The sequence below is a fragment of the Neoarius graeffei genome, chromosome 6, assembly GCF_027579695.1.
Source record: "Neoarius graeffei isolate fNeoGra1 chromosome 6, fNeoGra1.pri, whole genome shotgun sequence".
Classification (NCBI taxonomy): domain Eukaryota; kingdom Metazoa; phylum Chordata; class Actinopteri; order Siluriformes; family Ariidae; genus Neoarius; species Neoarius graeffei.
The window spans coordinates 27709744-27728734 of NC_083574.1; the positions used below are offsets into that span (position 1 = coordinate 27709744).

At 42.7% G+C, this 18991-nt stretch overlaps 1 protein-coding gene across 17 annotated transcripts in view; it reads left to right on the plus strand.

The window, feature by feature from the left end:
- The window catches only part of bcl9l (bcl9 like), a 429368-nt gene that overhangs the window by 404557 nt on the left and 5820 nt on the right, over positions 1–18991 (plus strand). For all 17 annotated transcript variants that reach the window (XM_060923531.1, XM_060923530.1, XM_060923533.1 and 14 more), the window contains 4 exons: positions 7496–7658; positions 7871–7955; positions 8911–11302; positions 11444–11686. In XM_060923531.1, the coding sequence (XP_060779514.1) occupies positions 7507–7658; positions 7871–7955; positions 8911–11302; positions 11444–11686 (2872 nt within the window). In that variant the 5' untranslated portion in view covers positions 7496–7506. The remainder of the gene's footprint in view (positions 1–7495; positions 7659–7870; positions 7956–8910; positions 11303–11443; positions 11687–18991) is intronic.

The window sequence follows — 18991 nt, forward strand, 5'->3', positions numbered from 1 at the left end:
TTAGTTTATTTTTAAGTGACCCATTTTCCCTCTCTAAGTGTCAGTTCAATGAAGTCCATTTGGAGGTGATCAAATGGTTTATCTGGTATTGGGTGTGCTGCTTGAGTTAGTTTGATACCTTGATCTGCATTATATTGTGCACATATCAAGCATTGCTTGCAAAATTTCGCAGCATAATTTGAAAACCCCTTTGTGAACCATCTCTTTGTTACTTCTGCTACCATCCCCCCTTTTTGACACATGGGTGAGCCCATGTGCCAATTTTGCATAGAAAGGGAACATGTATTTTGGTAGACAGGGACAGCCCGAGGGACAAACCCAGACTGAGTTTGCAAGGATACAGCCCGCCTGTTTCCAGACTCGTCTCTCGTCCTGGGTGGCAGTGCTCTGAAGGTCCGCTAGCTGTAAACAAGGGGTAGAAACCTGAGGAAAAGCAAGGTTAGAGGGTGAACTGGAACCCGAGGCTGCACACTTAGCTGCCGCGTCTGCCCTGGCATTCCCTTGAGACACAAGATCAGTATTGTTAGTATGGGCAGCACACTTACACACAGCAATGGCTCTAGGGAGTAGAACAGCATCCAACAACTCAGAGACCAGTTTATGATGTGCAATGGGAGATCCTGTGCTAGTGAGAAAATTTCTGTGTTTCCAAATAGTGGCAAAATCATGCACAATGCCAAACGTGTACCTACTGTCCGTAAAAATATTGACAGATCACCCTGCAGCCAATTTGCATGTCTCAATAAGGGCACAGAGTTCTGCGGCCTGTGCCGACAGGTTTGAGGGCAGACACGACGCCTTGAGGACCTCGTGATCTGAGACTATGGCAAAACCTACTTTGTTCTTTCCCGTCTCTGGGTCTCTGGAGGCTGAACCATCCACATAGAGGATCATGTCTGGATTTTCCAAAGGGTTGCTCTTTAAGTCTGCCCTGGGGGAACAAAAATCGTTAGTGAGAGCTACACAGTCATGTGGCTCTCCATCGTCCTCTGTAGGGAGAAGAGAGGCAGAATTCAGAACAGAACGTTTCACAATGATGTTAGGCATATCAAGTATGACAGTGGTATACTTCAACCATCTCTGTGCTGACAAATGTGACATCTTTTTTTTTTCCAACAGAAGCAGGGAGACAGCATGTGGGACCAAAAGGGTGAGGTTAGAATACCCCACAATATTTCTGGAGGCAGTTACCGCCTTTTCAGCTGCAGCAACTGCACGCAGGCAAACAGGAAGTCCAGCCGCCACTGGATCCAGCCTGCTGGAGAAGTAGGCTACAGTTCTCAATCTATCCCTGTGTTTCTGCAAAAGAACAGAGGTCATAAAACCCTTCTTTTCATCGACAGTTTGAACAAATGGTTTATTGGGGTCAGGCAGTCCCAGAGTGGGTGTGGTCTGCAGAGCGCTCTTTAGGGACGTCAGGCGCGCGCGGGACAGCCGCAGCATTGACTGCTTGCAGATCTTGGACAAACCTCCACTCATCGGGCTGGGATGGTTTTCTTGCCTTCTTAACTGGAAAAATAGGAGTGAGCACTGGAGAGTCCTGGCAAGGGACAATTACATCTGCCTTCAGCAACGAATCAAAAACCGGTCTTATACCTGCGATTGCTTCTGGTTTGAGTGGATACTGGGTCTGTTTAGGACTGAAATCTGATTTGGGGGTGATCACCACTGGTTCAGCATTCTTTATTAGGCCCACATCATGTTTACCCTTTGCTCAAACGGAATTTGGAACTCCCGCCAATTTGGGGTGCACCTCTGCTGGAGTTATGCCTGTGGAAACAAACAGGCCACTATGGCCGGGGTCCCCAGGACCCTGGTCATCAGTGGCTAATATTACGCTGCGCTTAACATACACACACATAGCATGACTTTGTTTGTAGACCCCAAGCCTTTGACAAAACAACACACTAGGGTCTTCTGTTTGGGACCATTCATTGCCATCGACTGCACACTTCCTGACCCACTTCCCCACCTCTTTCCAATGGGCGGCTCATGGCCTTGGTAATGAGACATGGGATATAGAATTAATGATGTCAAAGAAATCATGTTGGCAGCAGCCGACCTCAAAGTCCTCTGACACAAGGCTGCGTATAACATGTTTGAGAACACTGCGATGAACATTGATGCAGCTGTTTGGACAACGAGTAAAATGGACCTGCACAGCGCAATAATGTTTAGACCAATACATAGTTTGAGGGTCAATCTTTCACGTGCATGGGGGTCTGCAAACCAAGTCTTTTCAAACTCTACATCTTGCCCTTGGTGAACATGTGCTGTACAATGCAAATCTTCCTCTTTCATATAATCTGTGTCAACTGATGAGGTGTTCAAGTGTGCGAGCTGTACAAGGTGTTTTGGAGTTTGTGTTAGCTGATCTGATCAGAGCTGCTAGACATACACATACAGGGGGCTTCCAAACCCATACTGCACACCGCACATTTCACTTACTTCAATAGTTAGTCCATCTGGAGTGGATGTGAGATTTACTTCTAATTTGCACATTAAATCATGTGCTAACAAATTTACTGGACATGTATGTGAGATGAGGAATGAGTGGGATGTAACTATTCCTCCCTCGCTTTTACACAGGAGGTTGACTGAGAAAGTTTCAGTTACAGGTCGTCCTGAGATGCCCATCGTCTGAATAGAATTTGAGCTGAGCGGTGGGTCTACTGGAAGTACCCCCTGTTGTATCACTGAGTGTGCTGCTCCAGAATCTACTAAAAAGGCTAACACATGCCCACACACAGTGAGGGGCATACAAGGGAGTTTAGAGAAGGGAGTAGTTGTGTATTTTAACAAACTTAATGCAACTTCAGGTGTATTTATTTGGACTGGTGTATCGGGCGTTTCTGTGTAGTCTTGCTGTTGCATGCAGGTGCTGCTACTAATGTGTTTAATGTTATGTGAATGCTCCTGTCTATGTGTATGTGTATCATCAGGTGTGTGTGTGTTACCTCCCCTGTTCTCTGTGTGGGGCCCATTCCCGGAGTCCGCCCATCAGTCTGCTTTGCTGTACTCCTCACGGGGCTTCTGCCTGTTACTGTGGAGACAATTTCGAGCAATGTGTCCCTTTTGATTGCAGTTGTAGCAGGTTGCACCTTTTATCCAGGACGAGTCACTCCAGGTTGTCCTGTCTCGGCCCCTACTTCGACCTCTTCCTCCTCTTGTTCCTTTTTCTCCAGGCTGAACAGTCTGGAAAAGAGTGAGAGTGGCGGCGTGTAGATCTTGGTCTCTTTGTGTCGACTTTGTCTTCTCCTTCTCTTTCAGCAGCTTTTCTGCATGCACAGCGTACTGCTCGATCTTGGTGAGACTCAGGAGTGCCCTCCACTGCAGCCAGGTTCACAGGTCTGGTCAGGCCACTGTGTTTTTTTTTTTTTTTCTCTCATACACGGCGGTAAGACGGGCGAAAAATGCTGACACCACTTCACATCTTCTTGCTTACACATACTGATCTTAGTAATGTCTATGTTCAAGGGAAAAGTACTGTCCAGACGAGCACAGAGAGCAGTGATGGTATCTCTATACTCACCATTGCCAGCCACGCTCCAGTCTGGTGTAGTCATTCGCTGGTCAGCTTCCGGCCACTCTTTGGAAACTTTGTTCCAATCTATACCCATCTTGGTCATGATTAGGCAGCGAAGTTCATGGGTGGTCGGTCAGAATTCTCTGCAAAATATCAACAGTTCGTTACCAAATCTCTTTCCTCCTACCTCTCTCACATTGGGAAGAGAAGCCATGCTTTCCTTGATATCAGCTGTCATCCAGGGTCTGTGGACTAAAAGCACGCCGTCAGCTCCAGCCACTTCCATCATTGGAAGATGAAGGACTTCAGACTTTAGATTATGGCCTTGTGGACCCACTGGTGAGCACGTGGTCAGGTCCAGGAGGGTGTCTTTTCCATCACCATTTGCAAGACCGGATCTCGTGTGTGACGGAGAAGCGCTGAGAGGCGCTGATGCTGGAGGCGGCTGGTAGGCTGGGAGAGATTCCAGAGGCTCAGTTTTTTTTTCTTTTTTTTTCTTTGTCTTGACTTCTCCCCCTTTCTGTGGGTGAAGCGCTTGTGGGAGTGATGCTCCGCCTCGCTGAGGAGGCAGTGTGTGTCAGGGTGTTGGGGCAGACTCCAGGTCAGGGTCCATCTGAAATTTCAAACACTGAGAAGAGGGTGAGAGCCCTGCCTGTCATTTCTCTCTTTTGTACTCTCTCTTAAGTGTTTCTTCTTTCCATGCAGAAAACGCCCTCCAGTCCCCTAAGAACTTAACATTATCTGCAGACTCTTCTTTTTCCTTCTGTTTCAACTTTTCTTCTAACTATCCTATCTGCCTGGGACTAAAACTGCCCTTTCCAGGGAATCCTAAGTCCTTTACCCATATATCAAACTGTGCCAAATAATCCTCGCCATACGAGGTTTTCATAAACTGGATGTTTGGGCTGTCATAGGAACATCCAATTCTTATTATAGCACATGTAGCTTCACACTTACTTGCTTTTTCTTTTCTTTCCCTAACTTACTGTTTCTGTTCCTCATTGTACACTGTTATATCAATAGGTTATGACAACAATGGCTGAGTTTTTATTAGGATCACAAGAAGAGCAGGTTGGACTATGTCCAAAAATGCGACACAATAATCTTTTAGGTGTGTTCTTATTAGTAAACAATTTATCTGACATTTGCCTTAAACCAAAGTAGGTATCATTTAGCACAGCAACCTCAAAGACAACTCACGCATGTGTGCAAAATCTGTTTCTCTGTTTCAGAATGTGGAGGAGGACAGTACTCTGTTAATTCATCAATATTTTGCGTGCACACCGGTGTGTCTTTGCGTTTTCGCGATCGAACCTCTCTATCCCGTTCCCCAGACGGGCCAGTTGTTCACACAGAACAAAGGGAGCAAGATTCAATTCCCACGAATCGCTGAACGTGAATCCGTCGAAACACGCACCCGTACTTCCCCTTCTCAAGTAGGCGAGCGATTACCCAGTCGTCACTTAGGCGGATAATTCTCTTACACAACCCAATAAACTACTCGCGGTTTATTGTCTCAAAATTGTGTTTTATCCGTTGTCTGCAAACATATTGATGGTATCACAGCTTAGCAGTCCTCCTGGGCTCGGACAAACTTCTGTCCGTCTCTTATATCAGTCTTCCTTGACTGGGACAATCTCTGTCCATCTCTTATATCATTCTTTAAATACTAGGACAAATCTCTGTCCATTTCTTGTATCATTCTTTAAATAATGTTTCCACTAATTTCTTTACACAAGAATGCAAAGTTATCACTTACTGGTTCGGTGAGCCCTGACGGTCTGGTCTCTCGTCCGAGTTCTCAGCTCTGCACCGTAGCCTTGGGAGTGTTCCGTCGTCCGAGGATCAGACGCATAGGGCCCACCCAGGGACGCCAAATTGTAATGGAAATTTCTAATAAACACTTCAGAACGCTTAACAGTTGTCTTTTCAGTCATTTATTATAGTAGATCATATAAAAATATATAAAAGAGGAAAGGAAAGAGAAGAATAGAAGAAGACATCACTTCTGATGATGCCAAGAGTACGCGCACTCTTGAGTTGTGTTTTAGGAATGTTATCTATTATACTCTGAAAGCATTCGCTCACTGCTTGTGTCTTCACGTGATTGGCTCAAGATTTTCTTTGAAGCTTTGTTAAAGCGTGCACCTGGCGTGCTCTGGTATGTGCAGGCGGATGCGAGTTAGGGAGAGCTCAAGCTCCCTGCTTATTACCACCAAGGTCACAGAAAAGCGATTACAACATGTGGAAAAACATCTCTTCTTAGTAACTAAGCCACTTTAGTTCAACATACAGAAACACAGAGAATAATAATGTTCATCCATTAAAATTCCCTCACACTTCGAATTCCCTGAATCTTTCTTTTCACAATATTGTGTACTGTAGATTTTGAAATAGCTAAATTCTCTGCAATTTTGGCACTGAGAAATGTTCTTTTTGAATTGATTAATAATTCTTTCACGAATTTTGGCACAAAAGGGTGAGCCACGACCCACCCTTGCTTGCAAAGACTGAACCGTTGGTGCATGCTTCTTTTATACCCAATCATGTTACCAATTAACCTGCTTATTGTGGAATCTTCCAAAATAGTGTTACTTGAATATCCTATAAACTTTTCAGTCTTATTTTGCCTTTGTCCCAACTTCTTTTTGAGTGTGTTGCAGGCATCAAATTCTAACTTTGTTTATATTTTCAAAATGCAATTAAGTTGGTCAGTAAAACTCTTGAAAATCTTTGATTTGACTTTTGTCAGGTGAATAAAGGTTCACATGAATTAACAAATCACAGATTTTTGTTTTTATTGCATTTTGTAAAATATCCCAACTTTTCTGGAAATTAGGTTTATAGTATTCACAATTTACTACTTTTTTCCTTCCTACTGCTAAGTGACACACACATGCAATACCAGTTTAATTTGTCATAGAAACCGCGTAAGAATAAAAATTTCCCAGATGCTGCGAGCAAACTTGCAGCATGTGGACAGTGAATACAGAAATCCCAGCAAAGAATTAGTTATTTTTCCACAGAGATTGGAAATTAAAAATTAAGTGCATGTTTATACTGCATGGAAAGTGTTTTTGTGTTTAAATTTTCTAAATCAGCTTTATTTTTCAAATCTTTAACTAATCTCTCTAAACAAACACAGCTTGGCATAGCAATTTACTTCATGTTCAATTTGTGCTGAACTACCAATTTGCAAAAATATTTTTTTTTAAATAAATCTATTCAATCAAAACACCAGTACTTTTTTCCTCTATCAAAGCATAATTACCCAATACATATTAGCAACTGCTGACAGATATGCATTATTTTATGTAACTCTATGAAGTAATAAATATTTTGCGTTGTAATTACAGTATTCTCCAAAGTATATAACTTTTATACTAAAAAAACTTTAAGGTTTTATAAATTAGCCATGTGGCTTTACATCATAATAGGTTAGCTACATACCGTAATAGATATGTTGACTTTTACAATGCCTCAGTTGTGCATGTATGCATATAAATGTAAATATGTGTAACTGACCCTGACTTGGGTATTCTCTGATCTGAGTGTATCCTTTGTGACCTTGACAGGCTTCTTTTCACACAGCAATCTAGTTAACATTTCATCACAGATCATGTCATGGTAAAAAATAAAAAAATGCAGGTAAACAAGTGATGGTCACATGACCAGCACCAGCCTTATGTGATATTCTGGTATTTATCATTACCTACTGTCTGAGTTGGGGGGGAATAAGCTGCCCCACTCCACCTAGTCCCCCAAAATGAAACTCTGTAACTGGTAAGATTACTGGCAGCAGTGCTACAGGACTACACTCACTAAAATGTTACAAGATTTTCTTCCAGTAAACTGTTTAACCCTCCAGTGGCAACTTTATTTTTTTTTAAACCTTATTAACTCAAGGTCTTCTGGTTATGAAGTGATAAGTCTCTCCTTCCCCATTTTCTCCCCCTTCCTACTTTTCAGGAGAGCATGTGATGTCATGCCCTGGCCAGTCTCTCTCAGGCACAGCTGAATCAGTAAGTGGGCCTGGTTTAGGCTGTGGCCTTGGTTCAGGTCTACATTCTGACCAGCCACCTCACACCTCCCAGCAAGTAGTATATGTCTTCACCACTAGCCTAGCCAACAGGTGAGAATAATATTAACAGAGAACTATACGAAATATTTTTGTCAGTACTGTGTGATTTTGAGATAAGTATGAGACACACTTGTGTTTATGTTTAAATAGCATCCTCCTATTCCTTTGGACCTTTGTAAATAATTGGTTAAGCACTGAGATATGTGTATGTTTGTAGCTCAGGCACTGAACAGAATGTGTGTTTGTGTATGCCTATTCCACAGTGCTGCAGAGGCAGTGATGCATGGCCATACAGATTCCATCCTCCTGTTTCACCAGCAAAATGTTCCTCGCAGCAAATTGGACCAGGTTTGTGTACATACACACTTGCATATAAGAGAATTAAAGATGCAACTTAGGATCCAGATACACTTACATAACCCTGTGATGTTATCTTCAAAATTTACAACTAGCTATAAGAAACATGTTCTAATGTCCATGTTGTGTTAGGTTTGACATTTGAATAAATGTATGTGGTTTTTCTGCTCATAAAAGAGGAAGTAAGGAGAACATATGCATGTTTATATGATTAGTGCTGATGCAGGTGTTAATACTGTACGGTAAGTGGGGGATCCCACATTTGTTTAAATATCTATTTAAGTCAGTGTGTTTTGTTCCACTTCTGTATGCAATATTTGAGTAAGAGTAATGTACTTGATTGTCAGTGGAAATTTTAAAAATCTTCTCTTTCGCATTTGTTTGCACATTATTTTCCCTATATGTCTGGTTGTCTGTTGGAGCGAAAATTAAAAATAAAAGAAATGCAATTCAGGTCTTAAGAAGGTTGCATTTCTGAAAGCTACAGTGGCCTGTAAGCACAAAACACATTGACAAAAACATCCTCCAGCTCTCCATTTTCCGTGGTTTCTTAGACTGATTAGCAGTTAATGTTGTCATGATACAAAATTTGCTGATTTTGTTTGTTTGTTTGTTTGTTTGTTTGTTTGTTTGTTTGTTTGTTTTACTGTCACGTTTCCAAATTTGCTGCTGTTTTTTGTTTTGTTGTTATGCTGTTGGTTTAACTGTCATCTTTCTGAATGGGCCATTGTGTTTTTGTTGCATTTTCTGATTTGCTGTTGCATTTTTTAAAAAGTGTTTTGCACTTACAGGCTACTATAATAAGCTTTTTGGAAGTTCTGAATTGGACAGAAATATCCTGTTAACATCATCTTTGCTTTTTCACTTGTATTTGAATGTCTTTATTTGTATTTGTTTCGTTTACGTTCTCTTCTCTTTCTCTCCCTGTTTTTATTTTGATCTGCAGTGCACTAGTGTTGGAAAGCTCCCTAGCCTATCAGAGCAGCTCAGCTCTAGTATCACCCCTCCCACAGGCACGCCTAAATCTCAAATTAGTACACCTCGTCCAGCCTCTGTTGGTGCAGTTATTGGCAGTCACCTCACAGGCAGCAATAGTCCTTCTTCTACAGGTCAGCCAGACAGTGAGGTAACCCATGTCCATCCAGGGGCCACACCCAGTCACAACAACTGTGCAACATCTCATCCATTAGGATCTGGAGGCTCAGGGTCACAGCGAGTGGGGACCCAAGGTTGTGGAGTAGATGGGTCAGGCATTATAAATCACCCCAGTGCAGGTGTCTCTCCCAGTATCAATCCATCAGTGTTGTCTGCACACCTTCAGAGTGAGTCTAGCCAGCAGGGAGGACAAGGGAGTATCGAAGGACTGTCTAAAGAGCAGTTAGAGCATCGTGAACGTTCTTTGCAGACACTTAGGGACATCGAGAAGCTGCTTCTGCGCAGTGGGGCTGGTGCGAACCATGAAGACCCAGGAGGCCTGAATAGCAATCCTAACAATGGGTCAACTAGCAACAGTAATACTGGTGGATACCAAGGGCTTGAGGATGAGGAAAATAATAGTGGGAGGGCTGGGAGAAGTTGCCTTTCTGATGACATTCCCCCTATCCGTGGAATGAAAAAGCATGAGGAACCTCTACAATCAATAATTTCACAAACACATAACCTTAGTGGTCCTTGTTTGGATGACACTTTGATGGTAAGGCACCACAGTTTGCCCCCTCATCACCACCACTCATCAAGTTCAGGACTAGACATGGGGCCTGTGTTAGGTCCTGATGGACTAACACCAGAACAGATAGCTTGGAGGAAGCTGCAGGAAGAATACTATCATGAAAAGAGACGGCGGCAAGAGATGAATCCTCACACACAGCATTTACGAATTATGTCTGAGATGGGAATGCCAGGGGGGCCACACCTAATGATGAGAGGTCCCCCACCTCCATATCACAGCAAACCTGGAGACCAGCAGTGGGGAACAGGGCCTATAATTGGAGGAGGGATGGGAGGAAATTTAAGGATGATGGACATGCATCAGGAGGGGCCCCGGGGGCCCAGGTTTCTTGGACAGATGCAGCGAGGACCCCCAGGAGGTGGTGGATACCCAGGAAGCCCAGGTGGAGTTATACCCATGGAAGGGATAGGGTCTCAAAGATCTCCCAGGCCAGGAATGGGCTGGCTGGATGACTTGGCACCGAATATGGCTGGAGTAGGTCCGTTTCATGGATGCTATGCTTCAGGTGGGCCTGGTGGACCCTCTCAGCAAATGCAGAGTGGAATGGATCGTCCCTTAACACGGGAGGAGATGTTTCACATTATAGAGAAACGTCAGCTACAAAGTCTCCGCAGGTTAGATCTGGAGCAGTTATCTAGGCAGCAGCAGGGTGGACTTGTAGGCCCCAGGATGATGGATAACTCTGGTGGACCAGGTTTTCCTAATCGTGGTATGGGAGGAGGTCCACCTTCACGTGGGGATCCAATAGACATTTCCAGTTCTCGCACTATGATTGGCTCTCCCATTGGTGGTGGAGGTGGCCCTTTAACGAGAGATATGGTTGACTCTCCTTTAGGAGGAAACCTAAATATAAACATGAACTTGAACCTGCATCAGCAGCAACATATATTGGCCCAGAAATTAAGAGAAGGGCCTGGGTCAGAGATTGCAAGCCCTGAGGACAACACCCATATTAGGACTGCACCAAATGGCCGGGTTGGTGCTAACAAAGTAATGGTCCATGGACCAGATGTAAATCTTCAGTTCTCCAATCAAGGCCCCTTTCCAAGTGAACAAGAGGATGGGCCCTACCTCCAGCAATCAGGTCCAGAGATGTTTAGATCAGATCAGCAGGGTACTCCCCAAATTGGTGGAAACTCCAGGCTTAGCCATATGCCTTTGAACGCTGGTCATAAAGCAGACCATGATCCGTGTCATCCATCTGACCTTTCCATTAATGTCAGCTCATTTGGTTCCCCAGCCATGCCCCCACCTCACCAGCTGAAGTCGCCTCCCCTTAGCCAGGAACCTTCTCCCCTCATGCCCTCTCCCTCTATTACAGGCCTGAAATCCCCCAACCAGCTAGCATCCATTGGTCCACCACACCCTCCTCTTTCTGCACCGTCTGGAGCAGGAACACCTTCTGCCACCTCTATGAAGTCCCCTCAAATAATTGGATCATCGCTTGGACTCCGGTCACCATCTGGTTCCCCTGGACATCACAAGTCTCCAGGCATGCCAGTTGCATCTCCAGGGTGGACTGCCTCACCCAAGACTTCCCTGGCCAGCCCTGGAGGGGCATCTAATAGTAAGGGAATAGGTAATGGAGGGAGCAGTTCAACTGAGACAGGTAAGGAATGGTTAATGCAATGTTTTCATAATAACTTTTATAAGTAATCTGAGAAGATTAAAATATCTGTATTTTTTGTGTTTTAATTACTGTTAAATTATTTGTGAATTAAAGATTTCTCATCCTGATTTTCTGCTTCAGGTATATCCCTTCCTCCCAGAAGTTCCACCTCAACACCCAGTAGTCAACCTCCCAACATGCCATTGACCTCTTCCCCAGATGCACCTTCATCCCAGAATCCCCTGTCCCTTATAATGTCTCAGATGTCCAAATATGCAATGCCCACCTCAATTCCACTCTATCATGATGCCATCAAGACAATAGCAACCTCTGAAGATGAGATGCCATCAGATCGATTACTTCTTCCTGGAGCTAACATTCAAGGTGCAGTTATTAGCATAACAACCTTTAGATTTTTGCAAGTCCAGTTTCTTTTGAAATCCTACAACCATGATAATTTTCTGCAGAATTGATGATTGTAATACAGTGTCATCTTGGTAGTCAAACAATCTTGCCTGAGATTATCTGACCTTCTTTTTTACTTTCTTCAATTAGACATAAATGTGATTTCAGCCTGTGAGGATGTTAAAAAAGCTTCCTCCTCCTGATCTTAGTGCTGGTGAAAGTAAACCTTTCTTATTATCACTTATTAATGGAAGAAATGACTGAACAGTATTTAAATATCTTGTACACCTCTTTATTGAAAATTAAGTGTTAGGTTTGTCAGTTTTGTATATTGTACAGTGGGGCAAAAAAGTATTTAGTCAGTCACCAATTGTGCAAGTTCTCCCACTTAAAAAAATGAGAGAGGCCTGTAATTTTCATCTTAGGTATACCTCAACTATGAGAGACAAAATGAGAAAAAAAAATCCAGAAAATCACATTGTCTGATTTTTAAAGAATTTATTTGCAAATTATGGTGGAAAATAAGTATTTGGTCAATAACAAAAGTTCTTCTCAATACTTTGTTATATACCCTTTGTTGGCAATGACAGAGGTCAAACGTTTTCTGTAAGTCTTCACAAGGTTTTCACACACTGTTGCTGGTATTTTGGCCCATTCCTCCATGCAGATCTCCTCTAGAGCAGTGATGTTTTGGGGCTGTCGCTGGGCAACACGGACTTTCAACTCCCTCCAAAGATTTTCTATGGGGTTGAGATCTGGAGACTGGCTAGGCCACTCCAGGACCTTGAAATGCTTCTTACGAAGCCACTCCTTCGTTGCCCGGGCGGTGTGTTTGGGATCATTGTCATGCTGAAAGACCCAGCCACGTTTCATCTTCAATGCCCTTGCTGATGGAAGGAGGTTTTCACTCAAAATCTCACGATACATGGCCCCATTCATTCTTTCCTTTACACGGATCAGTCGTCCTGGTCCCTTTCCAGAAAAACAGCCCCAAAGCATGATGTTTCCACCCCCGTGCTTCACAGTAGGTATGGTGTTCTTTGGATGCAACTCAGCATTCTTTCTCCTCCAAACACGACAAGTTGAGTTTTTACCAAAAAGTTCTATTTTGGTTTCATCTGACCATATGACATTCTCCCAATCCTCTTCTGGATCATCCAAATGCTCTCTAGCAAACTTCAGCCGGGCCTGGACATGTACTGGCTTAAGCAGGGGAACACGTCCGGCACTGCAGGATTTGAGTCCCTGGCGGCGTAGTGTGTTACTGATGGTAGCCTTTGTTACTTTGGTCCCAGCTCTCTGCAGGTCATTCACAAGGTCCCCCCGTGTGGTTCTGGGATTTTTGCTCACCGTTCTTGTGATCATTTTGACCCCACGGGGTGAGATCTTGCGTGGAGCCCCAGATCGAGGGAGATTATCAGTGGTCTTGTATGTCTTCCATTTTCTAATAATTGCTCCCACAGTTGATTTCTTCACACCAAGCTGCTTCCCTATTGGGTCATTCCACGTCAATTCAACCGGGGCCCGCGCACTTAGGTCTCAAAAAATTCTGAAAAAATCACCAGATGTACCCATGTTACCTAGGAGAAACACTGTAAATTTATTTGAATGTAAGATTTATACTTTCCATGTTACAGCCAGTTTTACTGGGGGAGGGGGGTGTCAATTTTGTTCAGACTCTTTTTTTTTTTTTTTTTGTCAAAGTTCACAAGCCCATAGCTCAAGAACTAAACCATGTAGGAGGCTCAAATTTTGCATGCTGGTACATAAATAGGAATAGTATGTAGCAAAACTGTCATTTTGGGTCTGGATGATCCTGCATGGTCAAAGCACTCCCTCAAAGATGATCAAAATTTTATTGGAGTTTTTGGCTGTGCTCTGTTTAGGCCTTCAGAAGACATATTTTTACCCAACATAGGCTCTTGATTTTTTTTTCCCTTATTGAGATAAGTAGAAACACTCTCAAAAAAAGCAATAAACAGAAAGGAAACTCTATCAGTGTTTGAACAGAAGACCTCACAAGTCTGACAAATCATTTTGGATGTCATTTTCAGAGCACCGTAACACCTTGTGGGAATGTGCGCAGATTTTTAAAATATTTTTTTCTTTATTCTCCATGAGCCCTTCTTTTTAAAAACACCAATTTGGCTTGTCTTACTCGAACCTTTTTTATTTTCCACCTTGAACATAGGCAAAATGCACCACTGAGAGCAATATGTTTTCTATAACATTAATGTAAAGAGTAAATAACCAAAGGCCAATTTTGCCCTGACATGATCACCCGAGAGTGCCTGTGCAGGGGTGGAGGTATCCTTTTCAATTTCAATGATTCAGTGATTTTAGAGGCACCTGTGGTTACTCTCAGTATTGAGGGGTTTTTTTTTGCAGGTATTCATATTTTTCAATGTAGAACTTCCAGTGATGAATGCATATTGTTGCATCTGGTCCAGCTTTATTCTGCAATCTGAGAATTAGGAGTTCAACATCAGTTTCAGCCAGATCACGCAGCCTCAGGAGGTCATGCTTCCTTCAAAGAGATGTGACAATATATTTGTAAGACTTTATTCCAGAGTTGAATCATTAATAAATAAATTAAGTGAATAAAAGACTACTAACCTTGTATAATGAGATAGATGACATTTGGCAGAACCAAAAGAACAGCTTGGAAGATTTGTGGCCATTTTAAGATTCAAGAGTGACAAAAGGTGCCACTGGAATCACTGAAATAAAAGGCCTCTACCCCACCTCTACTCAGGTACCTTCAGGTGATCACGTTAGCTCAATCAGGCCATGTTAGGACAAATGAGGTGCACAGGACCACTATTGAGAGTAACCACAGGTGCCCCTAAAATCACTGAATCATTGAAATTGAAAAGGATACCTCCACCCCTGCACAGGCACTCTCAGGTGATCATGTCAGGGCAAAATTGGCCTTTAGTTATTTATTCTTTACATTAATGTTATAGAAAACATATTGCTGTCAATGGTGCATTTTGCCCATGTTCATGGTGGAAAATAAAAAAGAAAAATTTGAGTAAGACAAGCCAAATTGGTGTTTTTTAAAAGAAGGGATCATGGAGAATAAAGAAAAATATTTTAAAAATCTGCGCACATTCCCACAAGGTGTTACGGTGCTCTGAAAATGACATCCAAAATGATTTGTCAGACTTGTGAGGTCTTCTGTTCAAACACTGATAGAGTTTCCTTTCTGTTTATTGTTTTTTTTAGAGTGTTTCTACTTATCTCAATAAGGGAAAAAAAATCAAGAGCCTATGTTGGGTAAAAATATGTCTTCTGAATGCCTAAACAGAGCACAGCCAAAAACTCCAATAAAATTTTGATCATCTTTGAGGGAGTGCTATGACCATGCATGATCATCCAGACCCAAAAAGACAGTTTTGCTACATACTATTCCTATTTATGTACCAGCATGCAAAATTTGAGCCTCCTACATGGTTTAGTTCTTGAGCTATGGGCTTCTGAACTTTGACAAAAAAAAAAAGAGTCTGAACAAAATTGACACCCCCCTCCCCCAGTAAAACTGGCTGTAACATGGAAAGTATACATCTTACATTCAAATAAATTTACAGTGTTTCTCCTAGGTAACATGGGTACATCTGGTGATTTTTTCAGAATTTTTTGAGACCTAAGTGCGCGGGCCCCGGTTGAATTGACGTGGAATTGCAGATTCAGTCTTCCCAGCCTGGTGCAGGTCTACAGTTTTGTTTCTGGTGTCCTTTGACAACTCTTTGGTCTTGGCCATAGTGGAGTTTGGAGTGTGACCTGTTTGAGGTTGTGGACAGGTGTCTTTTATACTGATAGCGAGTTCAAACAGGTGCCATTAATACAGGTAACGAGTGGAGGACAGAGGAGCCTCTTAAAGAAGTTGTTACAGGTCTGTGAGAGCCAGAAATCTTGCTTGTTTGTAAGTGACCAAATACTTATTTTACCGAGGAATTTACCAATTAATTCATTAAAAATCCTACAATGTGATTTCCTGGATTCTTTCCCCCCATTCTGTCTCTCATAGTTGAAGTGTACCTATGATGAAAATTACAGGCCTCTTTCATCTTTTTAAGTGGGAGAACTTGCACAATTGGTGACTGACTAAATACGTTTTTGCCCCACTGTATGTCATAGATGGCTAAAAGTGCTTGTTTGCATCTCCATCCCCAATTTGGCAAAGTGAAGTAGTCGTTGGCACTGTCGCCTCACAGCAAGAAGGTTCTGGGTTCGAGCCCAGCAGCCGATGGGGCCTTTCTGTGTGGAGTTTGCATGTTTCTCCCTGTTTCTGCGTGGGTTTCCTCTGGGTGCTCCGGTTTCCCCCACAGTTTCAAAGACATGCGGTTAGGTTAACATGGGGCGGCCTTGGGCTGAAATGCCCTTGAGCAAGGCACTTAACCCCTAAGTGCTCCCCAGGCGCTGTGACATGACTGCCCACTGCTCTGGGTACTGTATGTGTGTATGCTCATTGCTTACATGTGTGTGCATGTGTGTGTGTTCACTGCTTCAGATGGGTTAAATACAGAGAGGAATTTCACTGTGCTTAAGTGTACATATGATAAAGTTGTTGTTGTTGTTCTTCAACCCCAATTCCAAAAAAGTTGGGATGCTGTGTAAACTGTAAATAAAAACAGAATCCGATAATTTGCAAATCATGAAAACAATATATTTCATTGAAAATAGTACAAAGACAACATATCAAATGTTGAAACTAAGAAAGTTTATTGGTTTTTTGTTGTTTGTTTGTTTGTTTGTTTGTTTGTTTGTTTGTTTGTTTTTTAAATGCTCATTTTGATTTTGATGTCAGCAGCATGTTTCAGAAAAGTTGAGACAAGGGCAACAAAAGACTGAAAAGGTTGTGTAATGCTAAAAAAATTAATAATAATATTTTGGTTAATTGGCAACAGGTCAGTAACATGATTGGGTATAAAAAGAGCATCCCAGAGAGGCTGAGTGGCTGACGGGCCTTTCTGCATGGAGTTTGCATGCTTTCCCCGTGTCTGCATGGGTTTTCTCCTGGTGCTCTGGTTTCCCCCACAGTACAAGGACATGCAGGTTAGGCTAATTGGTGGCTCTAAATTGACCGTAGGTGTGAATGTGAGTGTGAATGGTTGTTTGTCTTTCTGTCAGCCCTGTGATGACCTGATGACGTGTACAGGGTGTATCCCGCCTCTTGCCCATAGTCAGCTGGGAAAAGCTCCAGCTTGCCCGCAACCCTGCACAGGATAAGCGGTGATGGATAATGGATGGATGAATCATCTGTGGTACATAATATCATTAAAGGATTCAGAGAATCTGGAGAAATCTCTGTATGCAAGAGACAAGGCTGAAAACTGATGGATAATGGATGGATGAATCATCTGTGGTACATAATATCATTAAAGGATTCAGAGAATCTGGAGAAATCTCTGTATGCAAGAGACAAGGCTGAAATCTTCAGGCCTTCAGGTGACGCTGCATTAAAAGCAGACACGTGTCTGTTGTGGAAATCACTGTATGGGCCCAGGAACACTTCAGAAAACCATTGTCTATGAAAACAGTTCATGACTGCATCCACAAATACAAGTTAAAACCATATATAAAAAATATCAAGACACACCACTACCTTCTCTGGGCCCGAGCTCGTTTACAATGGACTGAGACGAAGTGGAAAATTGTCCCAAGGTCTAATGAATCAAAAGTAGAAATTCTTTTTAGAAATCATGGACACCACGTTCTCCAGGCTAAAGAGGACAGGGACCATCTGGCTTGTTGTCAGTATACAGTTCAAAAGTCAGCATCTGTGATGGTATGAGGGTCCATTAGTGCACATGACATGGGTAGCTTGTACATCTGAGAAGGCATCATTAACACTGAATGATATATGCATGTTTCAGATCAATATGCTGCCATCCCAACAAAATCTTTTTTCAGGGAAAGTCTTCCTTCTTTCAGCAAGACAATGCCAAACCGCTTTCTGCACATAATAAAACTGCATGGCTCCATAGTAAAAGAGTTCAGGTGCTAAACTGGCCTGCCTGCAGTCCAGACCTGTCTCCTATTTAAAACATTTGGTGCATTTATGAAGCGCAAAATACAACCCCGATTCCAAAAAAGTTGGGACAAAGTACAAATTGTAAATAAAAACGGAATGCAATAATTTACAAATCTCAAAAACTGATATTGTATTCACAGTAGAACATAGACAACATATCAAATGTCGAAAGTGAGACATTTTGAAATTTCATGCCAAATATTGGCTCATTTGAAATTTCATGACAGCAACACATCTCAAAAAAGTTGGGACAGGGGCAATAAGAGGCTGGAAAAGTTAAAGGTACAAAAAAGGAACAGCTGGAGGACCAAATTGCAACTCATTAGGCCAATTGGCAATAGGTCATTAACATGACTGGGTATAAAAAGAGCATCTTGGAGTGGCAGCGGCTCTCAGAAGTAAAGATGGGAAGAGGATCACCAATCCCCCTATTTCTGCGCCGACAAATAGTGGAGCAATATCAGAAAGGAGTTCGACAGTGTAAAATTGCAAAGAGTTTGAACATATCATCATCTACAGTGCATAATATCATCAAAAGATTCAGAGAATCTGCAAGAATCTCTGTGCGTAAGGGTCAAGGCTGGAAAACCATACTGGGTGCCCGTGATCTTTGGGCCCTTAGACGGCACTGCATCACATACAGGCATGCTTCTGTATTGGAAATCACAAAATGGGCTCAGGAATATTTCCAGAGAACATTATCTGTGGATGCAGTTCACTGTGCCATCCGCCGTTGCCAGCTAAAACTCTATAGTTCAAAGAAGAAGCTATATCTAAACATGATCCAGAAGCGCAGACGTCTTCTCTGGGCCAAGGCTCATTTAAAATGGACTGTGGCAAAGTGGAAAACTGTTCTGTGGTCAGACGAATCAAAATGTGAAGTTCTTTATGGAAATCAGGGACACCGTGTCATTTGGACTAAAGAGGAGAAGGACGACCCAAGTTGTTATCAGTGCTCAGTTCAGAAGCCTGCATCTCTGATGGTATGGGGTTACATTAGTGCATGTGGCATGGGCAGCTTACACATCTGGAAAAACACCATCAATGCTGAAAGGTATATCCAGGTTCTAGAGCAACATATGCTCCCATCCAGACGACGTCTCTTTCAGGGAAGACCTTGCATTTTCCAACATGACAATGCCAAACCACATACTGCATCAATTACAGCATCATGGCTGCGTAGAAGAAGGGTCCGGGTACTGAACTGGCCAGCCTGCAGTCCAGATCTTTCACCCATAGAAAATATT